General features: G+C 49.8%; 1 protein-coding gene across 1 annotated transcript in view; it reads left to right on the top strand.

Annotated features, from left to right (window-relative positions):
- Positions 1-20,084, top strand: part of LOC144762194 (ATP-binding cassette sub-family C member 10-like) — a 681,473-nt gene that overhangs the window by 343,323 nt on the left and 318,066 nt on the right. The window contains 1 exon segment of the mRNA XM_078647347.1: positions 14,349-14,538. Within this exon segment, the coding sequence (XP_078503473.1) occupies positions 14,349-14,538 (190 nt within the window).

The following is a 20,084-nucleotide window of genomic DNA, read 5'->3' as shown; positions in this document are numbered from 1 at the left end:
CATATAGTGATGCTGTGGAGGTATTGAGTGATGCTGTGGTGTTCCTGAGTGATGTTGTGGTGGTGCTGAGTGACGCTGTGGTGGCGTTGAGTAATGCTGTTGTAGCACATAGTGATGCTGTGGTGGTACTGAGTGATACTGTGGTGCCCCTGAGTGATGCTGTGGTGGTGCTGAGTGATGCTGGGGTCATGCTGAGTGATGCTGTGGTAGTGCACAGTGATGCCCTGGTGTTCCTGAGTGAGAGAGAAAGGGTGTACAGAGAATAAAGGGTGGAGCGATAGAGGAGAGAGAGAGAATTAGAGAGGGTGGAGAGAGAGAAAGGGTGTACAGAGAATAATAGGGTGGAGCGAGAGAGGATAGAGAAAAAATTAGAGAGAGAGTGGCGTGGAGTAAAGCAGAGTGGAGTACAGCACAGTGGCGTTGAGTAAAGCAGAGTGGAATTGAGCGGATTGGAGTTGAGTGGAGTAAAGCAGAGTGGGGTGACGCAGAGTGGCAGTGAGTGGAGTGAGTTAAAGCAGAGTGGCGTTGAGCTGAATGAAGTATGGTAAAGCTGAGTGGCATTGAGCTAAATGGAGTGTAGTAAAGCAGACTGGCGTTGAGTGGAGTAAAGCAGAGTGGCGTTGAGCGGTGTGGAGTAGAATGGAGTAAAGCAGATTGGAGTAAATTGGAGTGGAGGAAAACTGACGTGGAGAAAAGCAGAGTGGTGGGGAGTGGAGTAAAGCAAATTGGAATGGAGTAAAGCAGAGCGTAGTGTAGTAAAGCAGAGTGGAGTAAAGTAGAGTGGAGAAAAGCAGAGTGGCGCTGAGTGTAGTGGTGTAAAGCAGAGTGGAGTAAAGCAGAGTAATATGGAGTAAAGCAGAGTGGTGGGGAGTGGAATAAAGCATGCACAAAAATGAAAGTATGAATATTTAATTTTTCCGTCATTCATTTAAAACTTTTAATCCACCCAAACTACACTAATGTAATTTGTAATCTACATCCAGTAACTAAGCCTCTTGAAAAGTAAGTTCCAATGCTGTGGAAGTTGTCAAAAAAACACATATGTTTTAGCAGTGATAATCTTAACAGTTGTGCTAATATCGTCTTTTATATAGTGTACCTATCGCCTGTTACCAAACTGCAAAGTATACAATGTTGTTTTCGGACAGCAGACTCCTTGTTGCATCCTTCTCGCTTTGAATAAAGTGATTGCGTGCTAAAAATAATCTAAAGGAAGGAAATAACGGTGGAAGAGTTTTTGACAATAAATGTAATTTAAACATTTTGATGAAGGTTACAGCGGAAAGAATAAATAAAACAGCCTGGCATGTTTTCGGGTGTAGCAGCAGCGGTGTTATTTTTTTTTAAAGGAGGCTGTTTTTTTACAGATCACGTCCTTGTTGATGTTTACCCAACAAGGGCTGTTAAGAATGCATATTTTCACTATGCAGGTTCTTGTGTTGCTAAGGAACAAGTCTGAATTAAAACGGTGAGGTTGCACTGTTTATTTAACCACAAACAACTTCCAAGCATCTCCTTATGCCATATATATCACTACAGCCACTGCTGTAACAAGTAGAGAGGCCTAGTCCAATACTAACATAGATGGGTTCAAAATACAATTATTTCATCAAATCTGGCATTTATGGCATCACAGTGTTTTGTGTATGTGCATTTAAATGGCATTTATCAGTTGGAAACTGTCCTGAAGAACTAGAATCTGATTTTGAGTTTTGCTCGACTGACAGTCCGTGTGATCTTTGCACAACGCATGACAGCCTTGGTGTTAGATTTGGGGGTCTCTGGTTGGCACAGGTAAGTACTTGTGATAAGCAGGGACCCTCTCCTCTAGTCAGGGCAAGGGACTTACTCTTTAAAATAAACCCTGCTCACCCTCTAGGTTGCGTGGCGCAAGCAGACAAGGCTAATCCTCAGAGCGTTATTGGTTAAGCATTTATGACCATATACAGTAACTCAAGAATACACCACAAATGGACACCAGTCTAGTTTTGATATAAAAAATAGGTTTCTTTATATATTTCTTAAGCAGACTTAATACAAGACCCAGATAACGTTTAACAATAGGCCACAATAATTTTCAGGCAAAGCGTTCTTTAAAAGTACGTAGTTCGCTTGTTTGTGTGCGTTGCGCACTCTTGTCCGACTTTCAGAGTTACAATAATGTCACAAAAAGCATTAATCCCACGTTGCGGACTCCTGGGTCCGTGGCGTACACTCTGTAGCACGCGTTGTAGCGCTAGTACCTTTTGTGAGGCGGAGTCCAGGTCGTAGGTGGCGTCCACAAGATGCTGGCGGCTCCTCACGAGGCGGGCCCTGGCTCTGGCGGCGTCTTAGGCCGAGGCGGAGAGCAGGGGGGCCTCACGGAGCGGGCGGGCGATGCGGATTACCAGGCACGGTCATGGCGTACGAGCCGTACCTTTGGGCCGTGGACTGCTGGGGAAAGGCGGGCAGCGCGGCATGAGGCAGCCGGTATGAATCCTACTGGCCGGCTCTCTCTGTACGGCACGGCCCCTGGGAATCCAAGTGCGATGCGAGAGGGCGCGTATGCTTTGGGCGTACAGATCGTCCCACACTCAGAGAGGCACTCTGGTCAGCTTCCAGCGGTGGGGGGGCAGCGATGCGGGGCAAAGTAAGGCAGAGTGCGGGCGGCCCAGCAGGACGTGCAAGGAGCGGCTCGAAGCTTGAGCGGGCTCACATGATGCGGTGACGGCCAGGCAACAGCATTATGACAAAGAGGGGGGCGAGGCGCACTGGGGATCGCAGCTTCCAGCGATAAGGAAGGCCAAAGGTCAGCAGCAGACAGCGAAGGCAGGAGGAGTCCTATAATCCTAGGACTCTGTTCAGGGGGCAAGCTCACCCACAAGCCCTTGGAGATTAGTTTGAAGCACAAGTTCTGCAAAGTCATTGCAAGTCTTTTCCTCTCCTTTCTCAGCAAGGCACCCACTGCAGGCCAGTCCCCCAGGTCAGGGACAGTACTCCTCCTTCAGCTTTTCCAGGTCCTTCTAGTCGGGCAGAGGTTCTTCGTGGTTCAAGCAGGATCTGATTTCTTAGGAGCAGGGCTCCTACATTTATACAGCAAATCTTTTGTTCTTGCAGGCCAGGGGGCCTGAGCCTAGTTTCACCCAGTTCTAGAGCACTTTGTTTTGGAGACTCTGGCTTGTCTTGGTGATGCTTGGAACACCATCCGCATCACGACCGACGCCAACGACTCCTTCGCCGCAGCCGAACATCTCCACTTCCAGATTCACACTGACCCTAAGACGACCCTCAGAGGCACCCTTGTCTACAGACCCCCAGGACCACGCACACAATTCTGCGAAGACATCACAGACTTCATCAGCCCGCACGCCCTCCCCTCCACTGACTACATCCTCCTTGGGGACCTCAACTTCCACCTGGAGAACAACAAGGACCGCAACACCACCGCCCTGCTTGAAAACCTCGCCAACCTCGGACTCAAGCAACTGGTCAACACCCCCACCCACTACGCCCGCCACACGCTTGATCCCGTCTTCTCTTCCAGCAAGTACATCACCTTCAGCCACGCCACCGGACTCCACTGGACCGACCACAGCTGCGTCCACTTCAGCTTCAAAAGATCCACGACCCACCACCACCCGCAACAGGTACCTCACAGGAATTGGAGCAAGATCTCCGCAGACCAGCTCACCACTCCCTCAGCCAGAGCCCACCCGCCAACACAACGGACCCCAACGAAGCAGCCCGCAACTTCACACAGTGGCTGACCGCCTGCGCCGACGACCTCGCGCCACTAAAGAACCATCCCAGCAGACCCAGAAGCAAGAAGGCATCCTGGTTCACCGACGACCTCAAGGACTCCAAGAAGACCTGCCGCACCCTCGAGAAAGCCTGGCTCCTCGACCAAACCACCGACAACATGACCGCCCTCAAACACGCTACCCGCAAGCACCACCAGCTCATCCGCACCACCAAGAAGAAATCCCTGAAGGAACGACTGGACAGCAACGCCCACGACAGCAAAGAGCTCTTCACTATCGTCAAGGAGTTCTCCAACCCCAGCACCGGCACCAACGACATCACTCCGTCACAAGACCTCTGCGACTCCCTCGCCTCGTTCTTCCACCGCAAGATCGCCGACATCCACAACAGCTTCGGCGCTCCACCCACGCACCCAACCGTCGAACCAACGCCCCCCACCGCCACCCTTCGCACCTGGACCACAGTGACCACCGAAGACACAGCCCGCACGATGAACACTATCCACTCCGGATCACCGACCGACCCCTGCCCACACCACGTCTTCAACAAGGCCGACTCCACCATCGCACCCCAACTCCGGAACATCATCAACGCCTCCTTCAACACCGCCACCTTCCCGGAGAGCTGGAAGCACGCCGAGATCAGCGCCCTCCTGAAGAAACCTACAGCGGACCCCACCGATCTCAAAAACTTCCGCCCCATCTCGCTCCTCCCTTTTCCTGCTAAAGTCATCGAGAAGATCGTCAACAGACAGCTGACCGCCTTCCTCGAGACGAACGGATCCCTCGACCCCTCGCAGTCCGGCTTCAGAGCCAACCACAGCACCGAGACCGCCCTCATCCCAGCCACCGACGACATCCGGACCCTGCTCGACAAGGGGGAAACAGTGGCCCTCATCCTCCTGGACCTCTCTGCTGCGTTCGACACGGTCTGCCACCGCACCCTAGTCCAGCGCCTCAGCAACATCGGTATCCAAGAGAAGGCACTGGAGTGGATCACCTCGTTCCTCGCCGGAAGAACACAAAGAGTCCGCCTCCCCCCGTTTCGCTCCGAGGCCACCGAAGTCATCTGCGGCGTCCCGCAAGGATCTTCACTCAGCCCCACCCTCTTCAACATCTACATGAAACCTCTCGCAGCCATCGCACGCCAGCACAACCTCAACATCATCTCTTACGCCGACGACACCCAGCTGATCCTCTCCCTCACCAGAGACCCCGACACCGCCAGAACCTGCCTACACGAAGGGATGAAAGACGTCGCCGAGTGGATGAAGGACAGCCGCCTGAAACTGAACCCGGACAAGACGGAAGTCCTCATCCTGGGATCTTCGCCCTCCGCCTGGGACGACTCCTGGTGGCCCCCAGCCCTGGGCACCGCACCCAAGCCAACCGACCACGCACGCAACCCGGGCTTCATCCTGGACCCCTCCCTCTCGATGACCAGACAAGTCAACGTCGTCTCCTCATCGTGCTTCAACACCATGCGTATGCTTCGCAAGATCTGTCACCCAGGCACTCGTCACCAGCCGACTGGACTACGGAAACGCCCTCTACGCCGGAACCACAGCCAAGCTACAGAAAAGACTCTAGCGCATCCAGAACGCCTCCGCCCGACTCATCCTGGATGTCCCCCGACGCAGCCACATCTCCAGCCACCTGAGGAACCTGCACTGGCTCCCCGTCGACAAGAGGATCACGTTCCGGCTCCTCACCCACGCTCACAAGTCTCTCCACGACCTGGGCCCCAAGTACCTCAACGACCGCCTGACCTTCTACACACCCACCCGCCAGCTACGGTCCACCAGCCTCGCCCTCGCAGCCGTACCACGCATCCGAAGAGCCACCGCCGGAGGAAGATCCTTCTCTTACCTGGCTGCCAAGACTTGGAACTCCCTCCCCATCCACCTTCGGCTGACCCAGGACCATCTCGCCTTCAGGAAACAACTCAAGACCTGGCTGTTCGAGCAGTAGCATACCCCTCCCCCCAAGCGCCTTGAGACCCTCCCGGGTGAGTAGTGCGCTATACAAATGGCATGATTGATTGATTGATTGATCTTTTCAGTGTGCAGGGCAGAGACATCAGATGCTCCACAGGAGGTGGAGCCAGCATTGTGGTGGCAGAGCACAGCCCTATTCAGAGTCAAGGGGCACTCCTCCCAACCATCCCCGTGTAATCTCTCTCACCACCTGGCAGCCCAGACTGTCTCCTGTAATCCCCCAGCCCTGTCACACACAGAAACCAGACAGCAGATACACATCCTTGCAGAGGCGGGCTGAAATGGTTAGGCAAGAAAATACCCGCTTTCTAAAAGTGGTATTTGCAAACACAGGATATTAAAATAAACTTTACTGAAAGATGTATTTTATTATTCTGAGTTCAGGAATACTAAACTTGACTTTCTACCATGTTCCCTGAGTCTGTTAGGAATGTATGATGTAACAATTCCAGCAGCCCATTCTGCCCTATGAGAACAGGTAGCCTTGCAATAGTGAAAAAGGAAATTGGCTGTAATTCACTATTAGGACATGCCACACACATCAGGGCTTGTCCTACCTTATGCTTACAATGCACCCGTCCCTTGGGCCTACCATAGGGGTGACTAATATGAAGTTAAGGGAAGGTTTGGGGACTGGCAAGTAGGTGCACTTGCGCAGTGAGCATGACAGTACCAGACTGCACGCAGGTTCTGCAATGGCAGACCTTAGACACATTTTACCAGACCGCTTCTGTGGGTGGCCAACCAGTGCTGCAAGCCCACCAGCGTGTTTATACCAAAAAGGGGTGACCCTGTGTCCCTCAGAACCTGGGTATGTGTGGTTAAAGACAAAAATGGTTCCGTCGGGTGAATCAATTGCTTTTACACGAAGGCTAAGGTTAGCTCATAACAAAGAATAACACATTTAAAGAAAAGACCAATTTTAGGAGAAAACAAATTTTAAAAAGAAACGAATCATAAGAGAAAACCTCTCTGACAACAAAATAAAATTCAAAGTATTTTTATGAAGAACAAAGTCACATTAAAACACCGGAATTACTTCATTCCATTTCAATTTCAATTATAGGTGAAGAAGTGACTGTTGGTGAACAAGGTGAATAGTGCAACAATTTTAGTGACACTTATTTACAGGTATTTACAAAATTTGTACATGAAACAATGGGCAGGGGGAAATGGTTTGGCGGTCAGAGTTCTGAGTTAATACTCCAAGGAGACAGATGGTGACTGTGCCTGTTCCTGGAGAGTTCTTGACCAATATTAAGCGTCGACGTTTCGATCCTAGTGTGCCCCGATTGGTGGTCACGCGGATCTTTATCAAGACAAGGGGGGTCACATGGGGAAAACGGGGGGGTGGTTTAGTTGGGTTGAATTCTGGATACACAGGAGGCTGGAGTCACACGCTGTGCAAGTGCCAATAGGTCAATCTCACATGGGGAAACACTAATCAATAGAGCGAGGAACCGGCTTGCATCTCTCGCGGTCGCTCGAACAGGGCCTACCATAGGGGTGACTAATATGAAGTTAAGGGAAGGTTTGGGGACTGGCAAGTAGGTGCACTTGCGCAGTGAGCATGACAGTACCAGACTGCACGCAGGTTCTGCAATGGCAGACCTTAGACACATTTTACCAGACCGCTTCTGTGGGTGGCCAACCAGTGCTGCAAGCCCACCAGCAGCATTTGTATTTACGAGCCCTGGCACTCCTGGTGCACTTTACTGGGGTCTGATAGTAAACCAAATGAGCCAATCATGGAATCCAATCCAGGTATACATTTTATAAAAGGAGCACTTGCACTGTGGCACTGATTGGCAGTGGCACAGTGCTCTGAGCAGCTAACACCAGCAAAACACATTAGGCACAGCAGCAAAAAGTGGAAAGGGGACTCACGCCAAGGTGCCAGGTCTAACACTTGGTGTCACTTGAAAAATTGCGCATTAAGCCTTTGACACATCTGGATGTTTATGCAGACGGTAGGCCTATTGCAGAGGGGTGATCAGCTCTGTATCTGAGCTTTGAAGTGAGTGCCTAGGGGGCGGAGGGAGGTGAGCGTGTGCCAGCAGGTACAGGAACTGAGATCTGCTCCATGAAAGCAGGACTGGCAGGACTGCCCCAGCACCCCCAGGGACATTCCTCCAGTCAGTTGAGGGCTAGAGGTCAGCAGCCAGAGCTCCACGGCAGGAAGATCAAAGGCTGGGAAGGATCTTGGTATCCAGAGCACAGGGGTGGAGGCAGAGGGAAGAGAAGGGTGAGAGTAAGAGTCGAAGGGGAGGAGGAAGCGAGGAAGATCGAATGGAAAGGGAGAGACTATGAACGGAGTCAGGGAAGAGACAGAGGGAAGGGGAGAAGGGAGAGGGCATAGATTAGAGGGGGAGGAGGGGATATAGAACCAGGGAAGGGATGGAAAGAAGTGAGAGAAAAGGATAGAATGCAGGGGAAAGGAGAGTGACTGGGAACAAGTGAGAAAGAGCAAAGGCAGGGAGGGCGAGGTACGAGTGGGAAGAGTGAAGTGTTAGACGAGGTGGAGACAGTGGGGGAAGAGTAATAGGGTAGGAAAATAAAAGAAGGTAAAGGAGAAGAGGTCAACGAACGACGAGAGCGATGCATGCAGAGCAGTGCTTAAAGGATGCCAGGGCATCCCCTGAACCAGACCCTATGAGGCCCTTTGCTTTCGTAATTTGCAAGCTGAAAACCACGACCATCTTGTCTGTCACAGGCTAGTGCTGCAACGCGATGTCACCACAAGTCACCACACAGGGACTAAGAGACAGGCGGCTACAGTTGTTTACCACTAGTGTTCCAGGGCCTGGGGCATTATTTCATGGCAACTGAATAACTAATGTACTCAAACTTACTTTTAAATGTATAATTTAAATTGCTTCTGGTCCCGTGGAAAGGTGCTACATTAACTATTAAATAAAAAATTTTAATATGGATTATGCTTTGCCACTGAGAGCCTATTTATGAATTTGTCAAACGCGGGATGCTATTTGACCAGGATTATTTACATTGCTAACGCTGCGCGTAAAGGCTTCAAGTCAAACTTGTATTATGGCCCCAATACTTTTTCATCCCACTTAAATCACTGATGAAGAGGGAGGGAGGGAGGGATGGATGCGAGGCCCAGACACAGAGTTTAAAGTGCGAAGAAGGAGAAAATAGGTGGAAAAGAAAGTAAAATCATTGCAAGGCTCAAATTAGGAAGGGCGAAACAGAAATAAACGCTAAAACGGATAGACAATGCAAGAGGGAGCAATGAAGAATTAATTTAAGTAATTTAGGAACAAGCGCTACATAAATGTAATTTCAATGCAGTTCAATACAGCGCCTTGGCAACTGCCGTCTTATTTCAGGAAGATTTGGAAATATATGGTATTTCCAGGAAACCTGTTGTAAGCATATCGATTTAAACTATATCATGAAACAAAGGGATGGTCACGTGACGTCCTTGGGTTCCGGGAGGCACGTGCAGCCTCCTGCCTGGCGATGCACCCGTGGGAGAAGATACTGCACCGACGCACGATTTAAAATGTTGGAAGAGAGCGGCTTAGATGGAGAGCAACGGAGGCCTAGGTGGGTTAAACAAAGAAGGACAGAGAGGGAAACAAAGAGGCAGAAGGGGAGATGAAAAGAGAGAGAAAACGAGCGAGACATGCAAAAAGAATTGGAGAAAAAGAACAAGGGAAGTAAGACAAATATAGAGCTCAATGTAAAAGGTGAGAGTGTGAGATAGAGAGTGAAGGAAGAGTAAAATGGAGAAAGTGAAATGCAAGCAAAGAGAAAAAAAACGAATACGAGCGAAGAAAGAAATATAGAGGTTAAAATGAAGAGAAAGTGTGAGAAGAGAAAGGGAAGGAATAGAGAAAGTGTAATATATACGAAGAGGATGGAGTAAGATACAAAAAGAGAAGGGGGAGAAAGATGTAAAGATAAAGAAGAATAACAAGCTCTCGGCATTGCTGTGGCGGGGGGGGGTGGACGGGGGAGCGGGAGCGCATTCCTTTGAAGTCTGATGGGGGGCAGGGGAGCGGCAGCCTTTGAAGTCTGATTGGGGGGAGCGGCAGCCTTTGAAATCTGATGCCGAGGCACAGACAAATGGTGGTGTGTGATGTGGCTGGCTTGTGTACGCGCCTGTCTCACATGAGCTGTGTCTAATCCGCAGTTTTGGTAGAGTTTTCGGACCGGTTCCTAGAATCTCGCCGCAATGCTTACGTATTGCTCAGTGAGACCTAAAAAATGGTACTAACTGACTAGGAAAGTGAGGAGCTGTGAGCTCGGCTACAAGTTTGAGTATTCCTTCTGTCGGTGAGCATGGACTGAAGCTACTGACGTCGGCAGAACAAGGCCCCCTCCCCCCAAAACACACACCTCTTCCCTGAACAGGTCTGGGTCGACACTGTCTGCCACCGCACCCTAGGGCAGCGCCTCAGCAACGTCGGAATCCAGGAGAAGGCACTGGATTGGATCATCTCCTTCCTCGATGGAAGAACACAGAGAGTCCGCCTACCACCGTACAAGTCAGAGGCCACCGAAGTCATCTGCGGCGTCCCTCAAGGATCCTCGCTGAGCCCCACCCTCTTCAACATCTACATGAGCCCCCTCGCAGCCATCGCACGCCAACACAACCTCAACATCATCTCCTACGCTGACGACACCCAGCTGATCCTCTCCCTGACCAACGACCCCGCCGCCGCCAGAGCCAACCTTCACGAAGGGATGAAAGACGTAGCCGAGTGGATGACGACCAGCCGCCTGAAACTGAACTCAGACAAGACGGAAGTCCTCATCCTGGGTTCCTCGCCCTCCGCCTGGGACGACTCCTGGTGGCCCCCCGCCCTGGGCAGCGCACCCAAACCGACAGACCACGCATGCAACCTGGGCTTCATCTTGGACTCCTCCCTCACCATGACCAGACAAGTCAACGCCGTCTCCTCGTCATGCTTCAACATCCTGCGCATGCTACGGAAGATCTTCCGGTGGATCCCCACCGAGACAAGGAAGACGGTCACCCAGGCCCTCGTCACCAGCCGACTGGACTACGGCAATGCCCTCTACGCCGGAACCACCGCCAAGCTCCAGAAGAGACTCCAGCGGATCCAGAACGCCTCAGCCAGACTCATCCTCGACATCCCACGACACAGCCACATCTCCGGACATCTGAGAAACCTGCACCTGCACTGGCTCCCCGTCAACAAAAGAATCACCTTCCGCCTCCTCACCCACGCACACAAAGCCCTACACGATCAAGGCCCTAGCTACCTCAACAACCGCATCAACTTCCACGTTCCCAAACGACATCTCCAATCAGCCAGCCACGCCCTCGCCGCCGTCCCCCGCATCCGGAGAACGACAGCAGGAGGAAGATCCTTCTCCTACCTGGCCGCCAAGACCTGGAACTCCCTTCCGACCGACCTGCGCCTGACCCAAGACCACCTCTCCTTCAGGAAGAAGCTCAAGACTTGGCTGTTCGAGCAGTAGCAGCACTCCCCCCCCCCCCCCTAGCGCCTTGAGACCCTCCGGGTAAGTAGTGCGCTATATAAATGTCTGTGATTGATTGATTGATTGATTGGGTGATTCCCGGAGGGCACAGCGCAGCTCGTTACTTTTATTCCAGGAAGACACAAGGGCGAGGGGTGTGCACATGCCTGGCCCCGTATACCAGACCCTGGGGGAGGGTCCCAACTACACAAACCTTCTAGATACACACTACCACTCTTCGGAAACGGTGACCTGCCATGAGCAGGCAGAGTTTACACTTTAGTGTCAGAGAAAATGGAAATACAGTGGCACGGCTCACGAGGGCCACATGTGGTTTAATTGCACCCCAGGCTTGGACAACACCCTGCCTGCCCCCCTCGGCCCCTTCCCGACAGAAGGCACTTGTACTAGCAGATGCGAACATAAAAATAAAACACCAAAAAGAACAAAGGGGATGGGGCCACACCACATAAAGGAGTGCTGTTTTCCATACGTCTATGACTGATTGACCAACACAAACGTTAAAACAGGAAAAGCAAGCACAGCCCGTTTCATTCCCAGGTCCATGTGTGTGTGTGTGAGTAGCTTTCAATCCCAGCTGTCTGTATGAACGTGACACGCATCGCTGCTAGTCCCTGAATGTAAAGGGGAAAAAAGTGGACTGCATACCTACTCAGGCGTGGACAAATAAACGTGATGTTGGGGTAAAGTTTGGACATATCAAACACTAACCAAAATGTAGTTCTGTGCTATGGATTGGATGCTGGAATGAGTTAGTCAAGGTAAAACATCTTAAACAATTAATTAATTTTTGGAGCACATATTTAGCACTGTTAGTGTTTCTTGGGAATGTCTCAGGTGTTAATGTACACATAGCAGTTGTCGTATTGCATGTGTTCAAACTGTAGTCCCAATTTTAATGTTGCAAAGTATGGGCCAGAAATGCGTTGTGGTGGTTATGCTTTGTTACGAAATATAAAAAAAAATTTTTTTTTAGAGGTCTATATAGCACAGTTCGATGCGTGTCACGTTCATATAGACCTGAAGATATTGGATATCAGAGCGCTTTACATGAGCACCAATTGCATTACATGAGGACACATTACTTTTTGTTCAGCACGGGGAGATTACGTGATTTGCCCCAAATCACAGAATGGTGAGCTTTCGTTGCCGAGACTCGAACCCAGTTCCCTAGCTTCCACGTCGACCGCTGTAGCCGTAAGGCTACATCCTCTCCCCGAAGTAGTGACGTGGAATTCCATTTCCATTACAACTGTGCATTCAAACTTCGACTAAAAAGGGTTCAGCATAGTTTTGCCAATGTATAACTTTTGGCAAGGGCACAGGATGCCGTACACCACAAATTTAGATTTGCGTTTTGTGAAATGCTCATGTTTCCAATGTATCCCATTCATTGTGCATGAACAAATCTTGTAAAGTGATTGAAATGAATTTTTGATTAAATCAAACTGAAAAAGTGGTTGTTGATGGCAAGTGTTTGATTCATTGTCTATCAATGGAAAGGTAAAAGTAATGTGCAGTACTGGCATTCAGAGTTGTTTATTACTATATTGGGGTGGCCTTTCTGCATATAAGCCAAACCCTGTGTTGGTGACTTTTGTTAAATGTTAGTAGTCCAATGCCATAAAAAGCGTCGGTTAACAATCTCTTCTGTGGGACAATAACACATCCTGGACACTGCAGTACAGTGAATCGTACTCCATACTGTTCAACAATGCAAGGTGGCCAGGGTCGGACTGGGTCAAAAATAGTCCTGAGCGCCAACACAAGAGTCTCTATTTGTAAAACCGTTAGCTAAAACGTGACCCATGTTTGCAAATTGGAGAGGTTTTGAACTTCTAAAGACACGCTTATAAGTGTTTTGCAATGTAGGGGACACTACATGAATGTCAGCTTCTTGCTGCTGATGTCTGTTTTAATATCAGGGAAATAACTGTAAAAATAGGCTCACTAGACCATAAAACATGCCTACAAAACATGTTGTTTTGCTCTCTACATAAAACATTGTCATTCCCACTCAAACCACGCTGTGTAACTGTAACCAAATTCACTCGCATGTCTTCCTTCTCTCGCGATATTAATCTGGGGCTTTTTGTTCATCAGAAGCAATTGTCACAGTAGCCACTGACAAGTTCCAAAGTATTGAATGTGTTGTGGTGATTATCGTCATCTGGGAATGTCATTGTGCTACAAATACATGTGAGCGAAGCTACGTTGTAGTAATGTGCGATAAATGTGTTGCATAGCCAAATACTTACAAGGCCCCAAAATGCGAGACTGTTTGCATTTCAAATACTTGTTTTGTGGTGTTCTTTGTTTCACTAAACCATCACAAAACTAACAAAAACATCTGACATCTGCTACTGGACAAGGCAGTTGAGGGATCTTGCTTAAGTTAATGACTTTGGGCCTCAGTTCAATTCTTCTTAATCAGTAAACCTTTAGCTGGTTCATTACTTATTTACCGTAAGAGACTAGTATCACCCAGTGTGTCTGATGGACATTTGCTATTCGTAGAAATAGCTCATGGAACCCCTTCAATTATGTGCCATCTCTACATAGTACAGTTTGAGTTTCTTGGTGGCACGCACAGTATATAATCAGCTGCTGGAGTATAGGGCCGGTAAAGAGAGTAGAACATCTGCGGCTTGACCTTCATTCTTCTGACTCAAATATGGTTTTACCTAGGATCAGAGGTGGAAAGGCGATGGGACTGGTTTGATACCATGCAAGCCCATGGGTTAGGACTGCGGCGGAGCTTGGCAGGCAACTGGTAGAACACAATCAATCAGTTATACATTATACCCAACATAACTATGATGAAAAAAGAGACCGCAAGTTAAACACTGCCCTGTGTGGGTAACCTAAAGAAAGTGTGGTCGGGTGGGTGGAATATTTAAAGGAACATGGTCTAGTAGAAGGCATCGGATCTCTGGACCGCTCCTTTTAGTGTAGGCTTCATTGACGGTAAACCTTACATGCTGAGAGCAGCAGGGCGTAATTCTCCAGACTTTATAGGAATTCTAACCTGTTCTCCTGCTACTGTTGGGAAAGTGAAGTATTGTATGTCATTACTACTGTTATTTTCATAGATCTGTTCTATCTTTCTTCTCAGGATAAAGAGATTTATCTTCTTGATGATCCCTTGGCCGCCGTTGATGCTGATGTTGCCAGGCACCTGCTAGAGAAGTGCATTTTGGGAATTCTCAGACACAAGACGAGAATCCTTTGCACTCACAGGACAGAACTCTTGAGCAAGGCAGATTTTTTGATTCTGATGGATGAAGGAAAAATTATTCAGACAGGTAATTACTTTCTCTCATTACCTCAAACCTTCCAGTACCTGTTCTTGAAGAACGCACGAGAGCCTGCCTGACAGGTGGCCTTATTTACATTGGAAACGTTTGCATCTATTCCTGCTAGCTCTGATGTCACCACGAAAAAGGCTTCCCAGGGGACTCAGGTACTGTAAACCCTCAGGCAACCTATCTACTCATTCACATATATAAATGTACATAAATAACAGAGTAAATCACGTTTATAATACATAATGCATTTATAATATACATATTATGTACATATATATATGAATTAGTAGCTAGGTTGCCTGCGGATTTACAGTACAGTTGTTTTTACCCAGCCTCAGGAAATTTTTATTAATGTAGGGGGCCCTCCCTATACATACATTCAATTCCCAGGGGACTCCCACACCACCTCCACCATGGCAACTCCCATAGCAGGTGGTGGCTCTTGGTGTTTGTCTGTGACTCCAGTATCACTTCTGCTAGGACCAGCAGGCCTTTACCATACTGAGGAAAGCAGCAGGCTGGCTGATCTGGGGCGACTTTCCTGCACTCATCACACAATTTCATCATAATTGACAGTTTTACACAATTTAATAAGGTAGATACTACCAACAGAAGGAAGCAGGGACTAGAAGAGGTACAGGTGTCTGTTCACACTCCCACCTGCAGTGCTTGTGCTGCCTAATCTCTCAAGGGGGGTTTAAATTGAAATGCATTTTTTCACTTCATGCAAGAAGGACAACATAGATTATCTAAAAAAAAAAAAAAAAAGATGTGGTTTAAAATTATGCATTTTTAGCCACAAATTCTTGCACAAATTTTTTTTGGGTCCCTGCGAAATCATTTTATTGCCATTGTGTCTAAAGCTGGCCACAATGTCAAGCTTATTTCTTTTACCCCTATAGAGCATCCTGAACACAATGCATTAATAATTCTCTTTTGCATTGCTATAGAAAGGCACTGCTCATTAAATCTTCCGCCTTACACATTTGCATCTTAAGCTATTTTGCTTGCAGCTGCATGCCTCATCACTGCCAGCACATCATCCCACTCTGTGAATCTCCACTGGCTTCCTTTTCCAGCACGTATCAAGTTCAAATCACTCGGCCTCATCTTCAAGGCCATGCACAGCAGTAGCCAGGTCTACTGATCTACACGCCTTATTCCCTCTTTAGCTTTACCTGCAGCATGAACCTGTTGTAACTGGAGATCCCCGCAGTGGTCAAAGAAGACAAGACCCCATTTGTCTGAGGAAGAGTTCTCCATTCTTCAGGGCCTGTCTCCCACACACCCTCTGGACAGAACTAAAATCCCTACTTAAACCCTCCTTCCTGTTTCATCACTGCTTTCCATCTGCTCGATCATTGATGTGAATGTAGTCATGTCTTCGCTTGTACCTGTATAAGCGGCATTGATCTTCCATACACATTGTCCATACTCATGTAACCAACTCAGTGTGATTAATGCCATGGATGTCATTTAGGGGTTGCTAGAGGTCGCAGCTGTGACCTCTGACTTGCCCCCTGCTAATCCTGGGACTGCCTTTGATACTCCGGCATGGGATCTCAGACAGAAACAAAAAGAGGGTCTTGAGAGCTGGGCTGCGGTGTCCGGTTGGACAAGAAGGTGAGGAGTCCGGCTGGCTGATGTGGACTGTAACGAATTTGCCGTTCATTGTGGCCGTTGTGAAGAATTGAGGTCCATCGGCTCTAAAAACAAGAGCTGCCGCTACACAGCAAGATCAATTTCCTCAAGAAAGTGGGCTTGTTCATGTTTGGAACGTTAAAAAAAGCTCTATTTCCCAATGAAAATGCTCATATGGTATGTGTGACGTGCATGGCGGCTATTTGGGAAGCACTACAGTAGCCGCAATAGGTTTCCAGTTATTTGCTGCAATGTGCATTTCTAGAGGGCCGATTTGAGCAGGAATCTCAGTGAGGCGCACCAGAGGCAAGCCCGTCTGCGCCCGTCCGCGCCTGGACTGCGCCCAGCGCCAGGACCCCTGAACCCCGCACACGCCACACCTCCAGTCTCCGATACGATGCCAACACCCTCCACGCTCTCAACACCGGCCGAGACCACCACTGCTTCCAGGCTGCACCGAAACGCACCCACGGACCCTTCTCCTGCCACAACTGCAACTTCACATGCGACAGAACCACCAAACCTCCGGGGACCGAACCCAACCACCTCTGCTGCATCCTCCTCAACACCCGCTCAGCAATCTAACACGCCGTTGAGCTCTGAGACCTGCTCGACACATCCACCCCAGACCTCGGCTTCCTGACCGAGACCTGGTGGAACGTCTCCCAGCGCCGGACATCGCCATAGCCATTCCAGACGGCTGCAAGATCTCCCTCAGAGACCGCACCAACGGCACCGGAGGAGGAATAGCCATCGTTCACAAGTCCACCTTCTGGGTCCACAACCTCACAGACGACTGCCTCAACTCCGCCGAGCTCCTTCACTTCCGGATCCACACCAACCCCAACACCACCCTCAGAGAAACACTTGTCTACAGACCTCCCGGACCTCAGGCCCCCTGTGGAATTTAACTGGGGGCACTACCAACCAGAATATAAGATCCTTAATTATTGCCCGGCGGTGTCGCCTCTTGAACCCACAAAGAAGTTAAACTATTGAAGAGGCAGGCGCTGGAGACTGGAAGGCAGGAAACAAGGTTTTTATTCACTCCGGAGGAGAACACAACGAAAACGGACAGAAGGTATCGTTCTGAGGTGCTCTAACTGCATCCCTGAGGCCTGGCCTCTTATACACACGTTTATCTGTTTATTGCATGTAACACATTCTCGTTGATACTTTGAAGTACGGAAAGACATCCTTAGAATCCCCCCTTTCCCAGCCCGTTCCCACGCAAGGTTACAGTGGAAGTCCCCGCCCCGTTCACAACAGGTGATGATCATCGCGCAGCTGGGTATTCCGCCGATCCACAGTGTGTGTGGGTTTCGATCGGATCTCGTGGGATGGGGGGGGGCTTTGATCATCTCGGGGGTCCTTAGAGGAGGAAAGCTTTCTATTGTACGGGGAGGGGCAAGGGATTGGTATCGGCAGAGCTGGGTGTCGGCCTGGGAACGGGGAAGACAAACGGGCACACGGGGAAATGGGGTTTGCATCAAAGGGCCGGGGATCATAAATGGGAAGAAGGGAGGTGTCGCGCTGGGAACAGGACGAGGGTCTGGGGCAGAGCAGCGCTGAAGAGGGGTTTTATGATTCGCGGCAGGTGCAGGCAGGGGGGTTGTCAGTATGCGGGGGATGCCGGCGAAGTTAGGAATGGGAGAGAGGCGCGCTGGCTCTCGGCGGGAGCAGGGAAGCCATGGTGTTCAAAAATGGCGGCTGTTTTACGCGCACAAAAAGGTTAAGGAGAGCAAGAGGGCGCCGATAATGTTGACGGTTTCAGCCTAACTTTCAACAGTCCTCCCTTTTCAACATATCTAGCCAACTTGCTTACTCAATGTCAATTTTCATCAAATTCCTAACTTCGGTATCATACAATGCTCTCATATGCTCGCTTCCAATGTCCACAGTTTTGGGAAAAATGCAACTCGCACATAAAGAACACATAGGTGGCAAACATTGAATTCCTAAGCATAGGCCACATATTACAACTACGGGAATCAGGATAATGGTGAGCAGTCTCCAGCCCCAGCTTTTGACGGTGTCCCAGAACCAACCACCAAGCGACCATTCTTCTTGCTCTTGGTGAACTTCCGATGAGAGTCTGTGAAGATGTTCGATGGCTTTGTACACTGAGGGTGAGTTGTCCGGTATGTATGTACAACAGCTGGCCCCAATAATGCGGCATGCTCCTCCACGGTCCGCCAGAACCACATCTAGAACGAGGCGGTTCTGAAGAGCCACCAAACGGACCGCTTGGAGCTCGGCAGTGTTGTTGGCAAAGATGCCCGCTGTGATGTTCATGGTTGTCTCGACTGCCTGAGTCAAATGTCGGATGGCACGGCTGTTTGCCATCGGGCCCCAGAGAGGGACGAGTCCTTTCATAGCATCGAGGAACTGTGCCCCTGTTGAGTCGGCTTGCTCAACGTCTTTGGCTCGTTTTTGTCTGTGGTGATTCGCTGGGGCCACATAAGTTGGAGGAAGGACGAAGGAGATGTAGCAAGTGCCCCCCCAGCCTTTGGGGAGCCAGGTGTAGGCCTTCGTGCCGCAGATGAAATACATGTTTGGAGATGACACAAAGGAAGGTGGATCCGTGGAATCTAGAGTGCTGGTAAAACGACAAGCGCTGCGACCCACCAGCTGTGTCCCAAGTCCTTCTACACACATGTGGCCTGTGACGTTGATGACCGTCAGGGCCACAGTCAGAGTGGCAGCCGTTCGTTTCCGCAGATAGGAGAAGGTGGGTCTGGTTGGATTGTTGAACACCTGCATTTCGATTCGTTCTTTGGCCGGGATGTCCATCTGGATCGAGTCGCTGGGGGTCAGCGGGCAGAAGTGTGTCTTTGTCTTGTTTCGCCCGGCCCCATGAGAAGAATGTGCTGCAGTTCTGCTGGAGGTGGCATTTCCCGTATAGCTCTCTTGCAGGAGGATCAGCCAGGCAAGGCAGGAGCCGTGGACGGAGAAGGGTGAAGGGATGAATGGTATTGAATGTCCAGTGGCATGGGGTAGCAACCCACAGATCCAGCAGTTGGTGGCGTTGGTGGCAAGATTGTGCTGGTGAAGTAGCTGCACGAAGGAATTGTTCCAAAACTCCTTTCGCCTCTCTCTTAGTTGGGGAGAGAGCGAAATTAGATAATGTTCCTTCATGGTGGTAGGCTGAGCAGTGGTTAGGAATGTTTCGTGAGCAGGTGCGTGTTCTTCCATAATCCAGAGCGTAGTCATGAGGAGAAAACAGAGGAGGATTACGATGAAGAGTGCAATTGTCTTTGAGCTATGGAGTCTGTCTGTTCTCGGATTTCTGTAGTGGGTATTTCCTGTTGTCTCAGTCGGCTTCTTGTTTGGCGCTTCCATCATCTTCTTATCTGGCGCTTCCATCATCTTCGTCTTCAAGGTGCTCGGTAGTGGGCAGGACCACAGACTTAGTTTTAGCTTCTCTCCAGGTAACCCTTGGTAGTTTGGGTCACCGTTCTGAGATTCTTTAACCTAGTCCGTGGCCTACTTAGCCGAAGCTCCCTCCTTTCGCCGCAGGAAATACCCTTCTCGAGATGGCACAGTGGGGTCAGGATGTTTTGAAAGTTCAAGTGTCTCTATGTCAGGATAGCAGTTCAACGATGGTCGGTCCTGGTTCAGGAGCTCTTCTTGGGTGTTGACGGTGTCTGTCGTGGCCAGGGTTGGAGAGACCTTTTTGCAGTGATGGGCGTGCAGCCAATGTTTCTTCCCCTCCACTCGAAGTGCGGTCCGAGTGGTGATCAGCACTTGCCAGGGGCCCGTCCACCGGGGTTCCAAACTCTTTGATCGCTGAAAATTTCGGATCAGCACGAAGTCCCCCGGCTGGATGGCGTGGCCCGGACCCCTGGAAGCATCGGGGATGGCCTGCTGCACCTGCTGATGAAGGACAGACAAAGTTTCAG

Source organism: Lissotriton helveticus, chromosome 6, assembly GCF_964261635.1.
Source record: "Lissotriton helveticus chromosome 6, aLisHel1.1, whole genome shotgun sequence".
In the NCBI taxonomy this organism is placed as follows: Eukaryota; Metazoa; Chordata; class Amphibia; order Caudata; family Salamandridae; genus Lissotriton; species Lissotriton helveticus.
The sequence above is the reverse complement of the archived record's forward strand: the minus strand, read 5'-3'. Positions and strand labels throughout refer to the sequence as shown.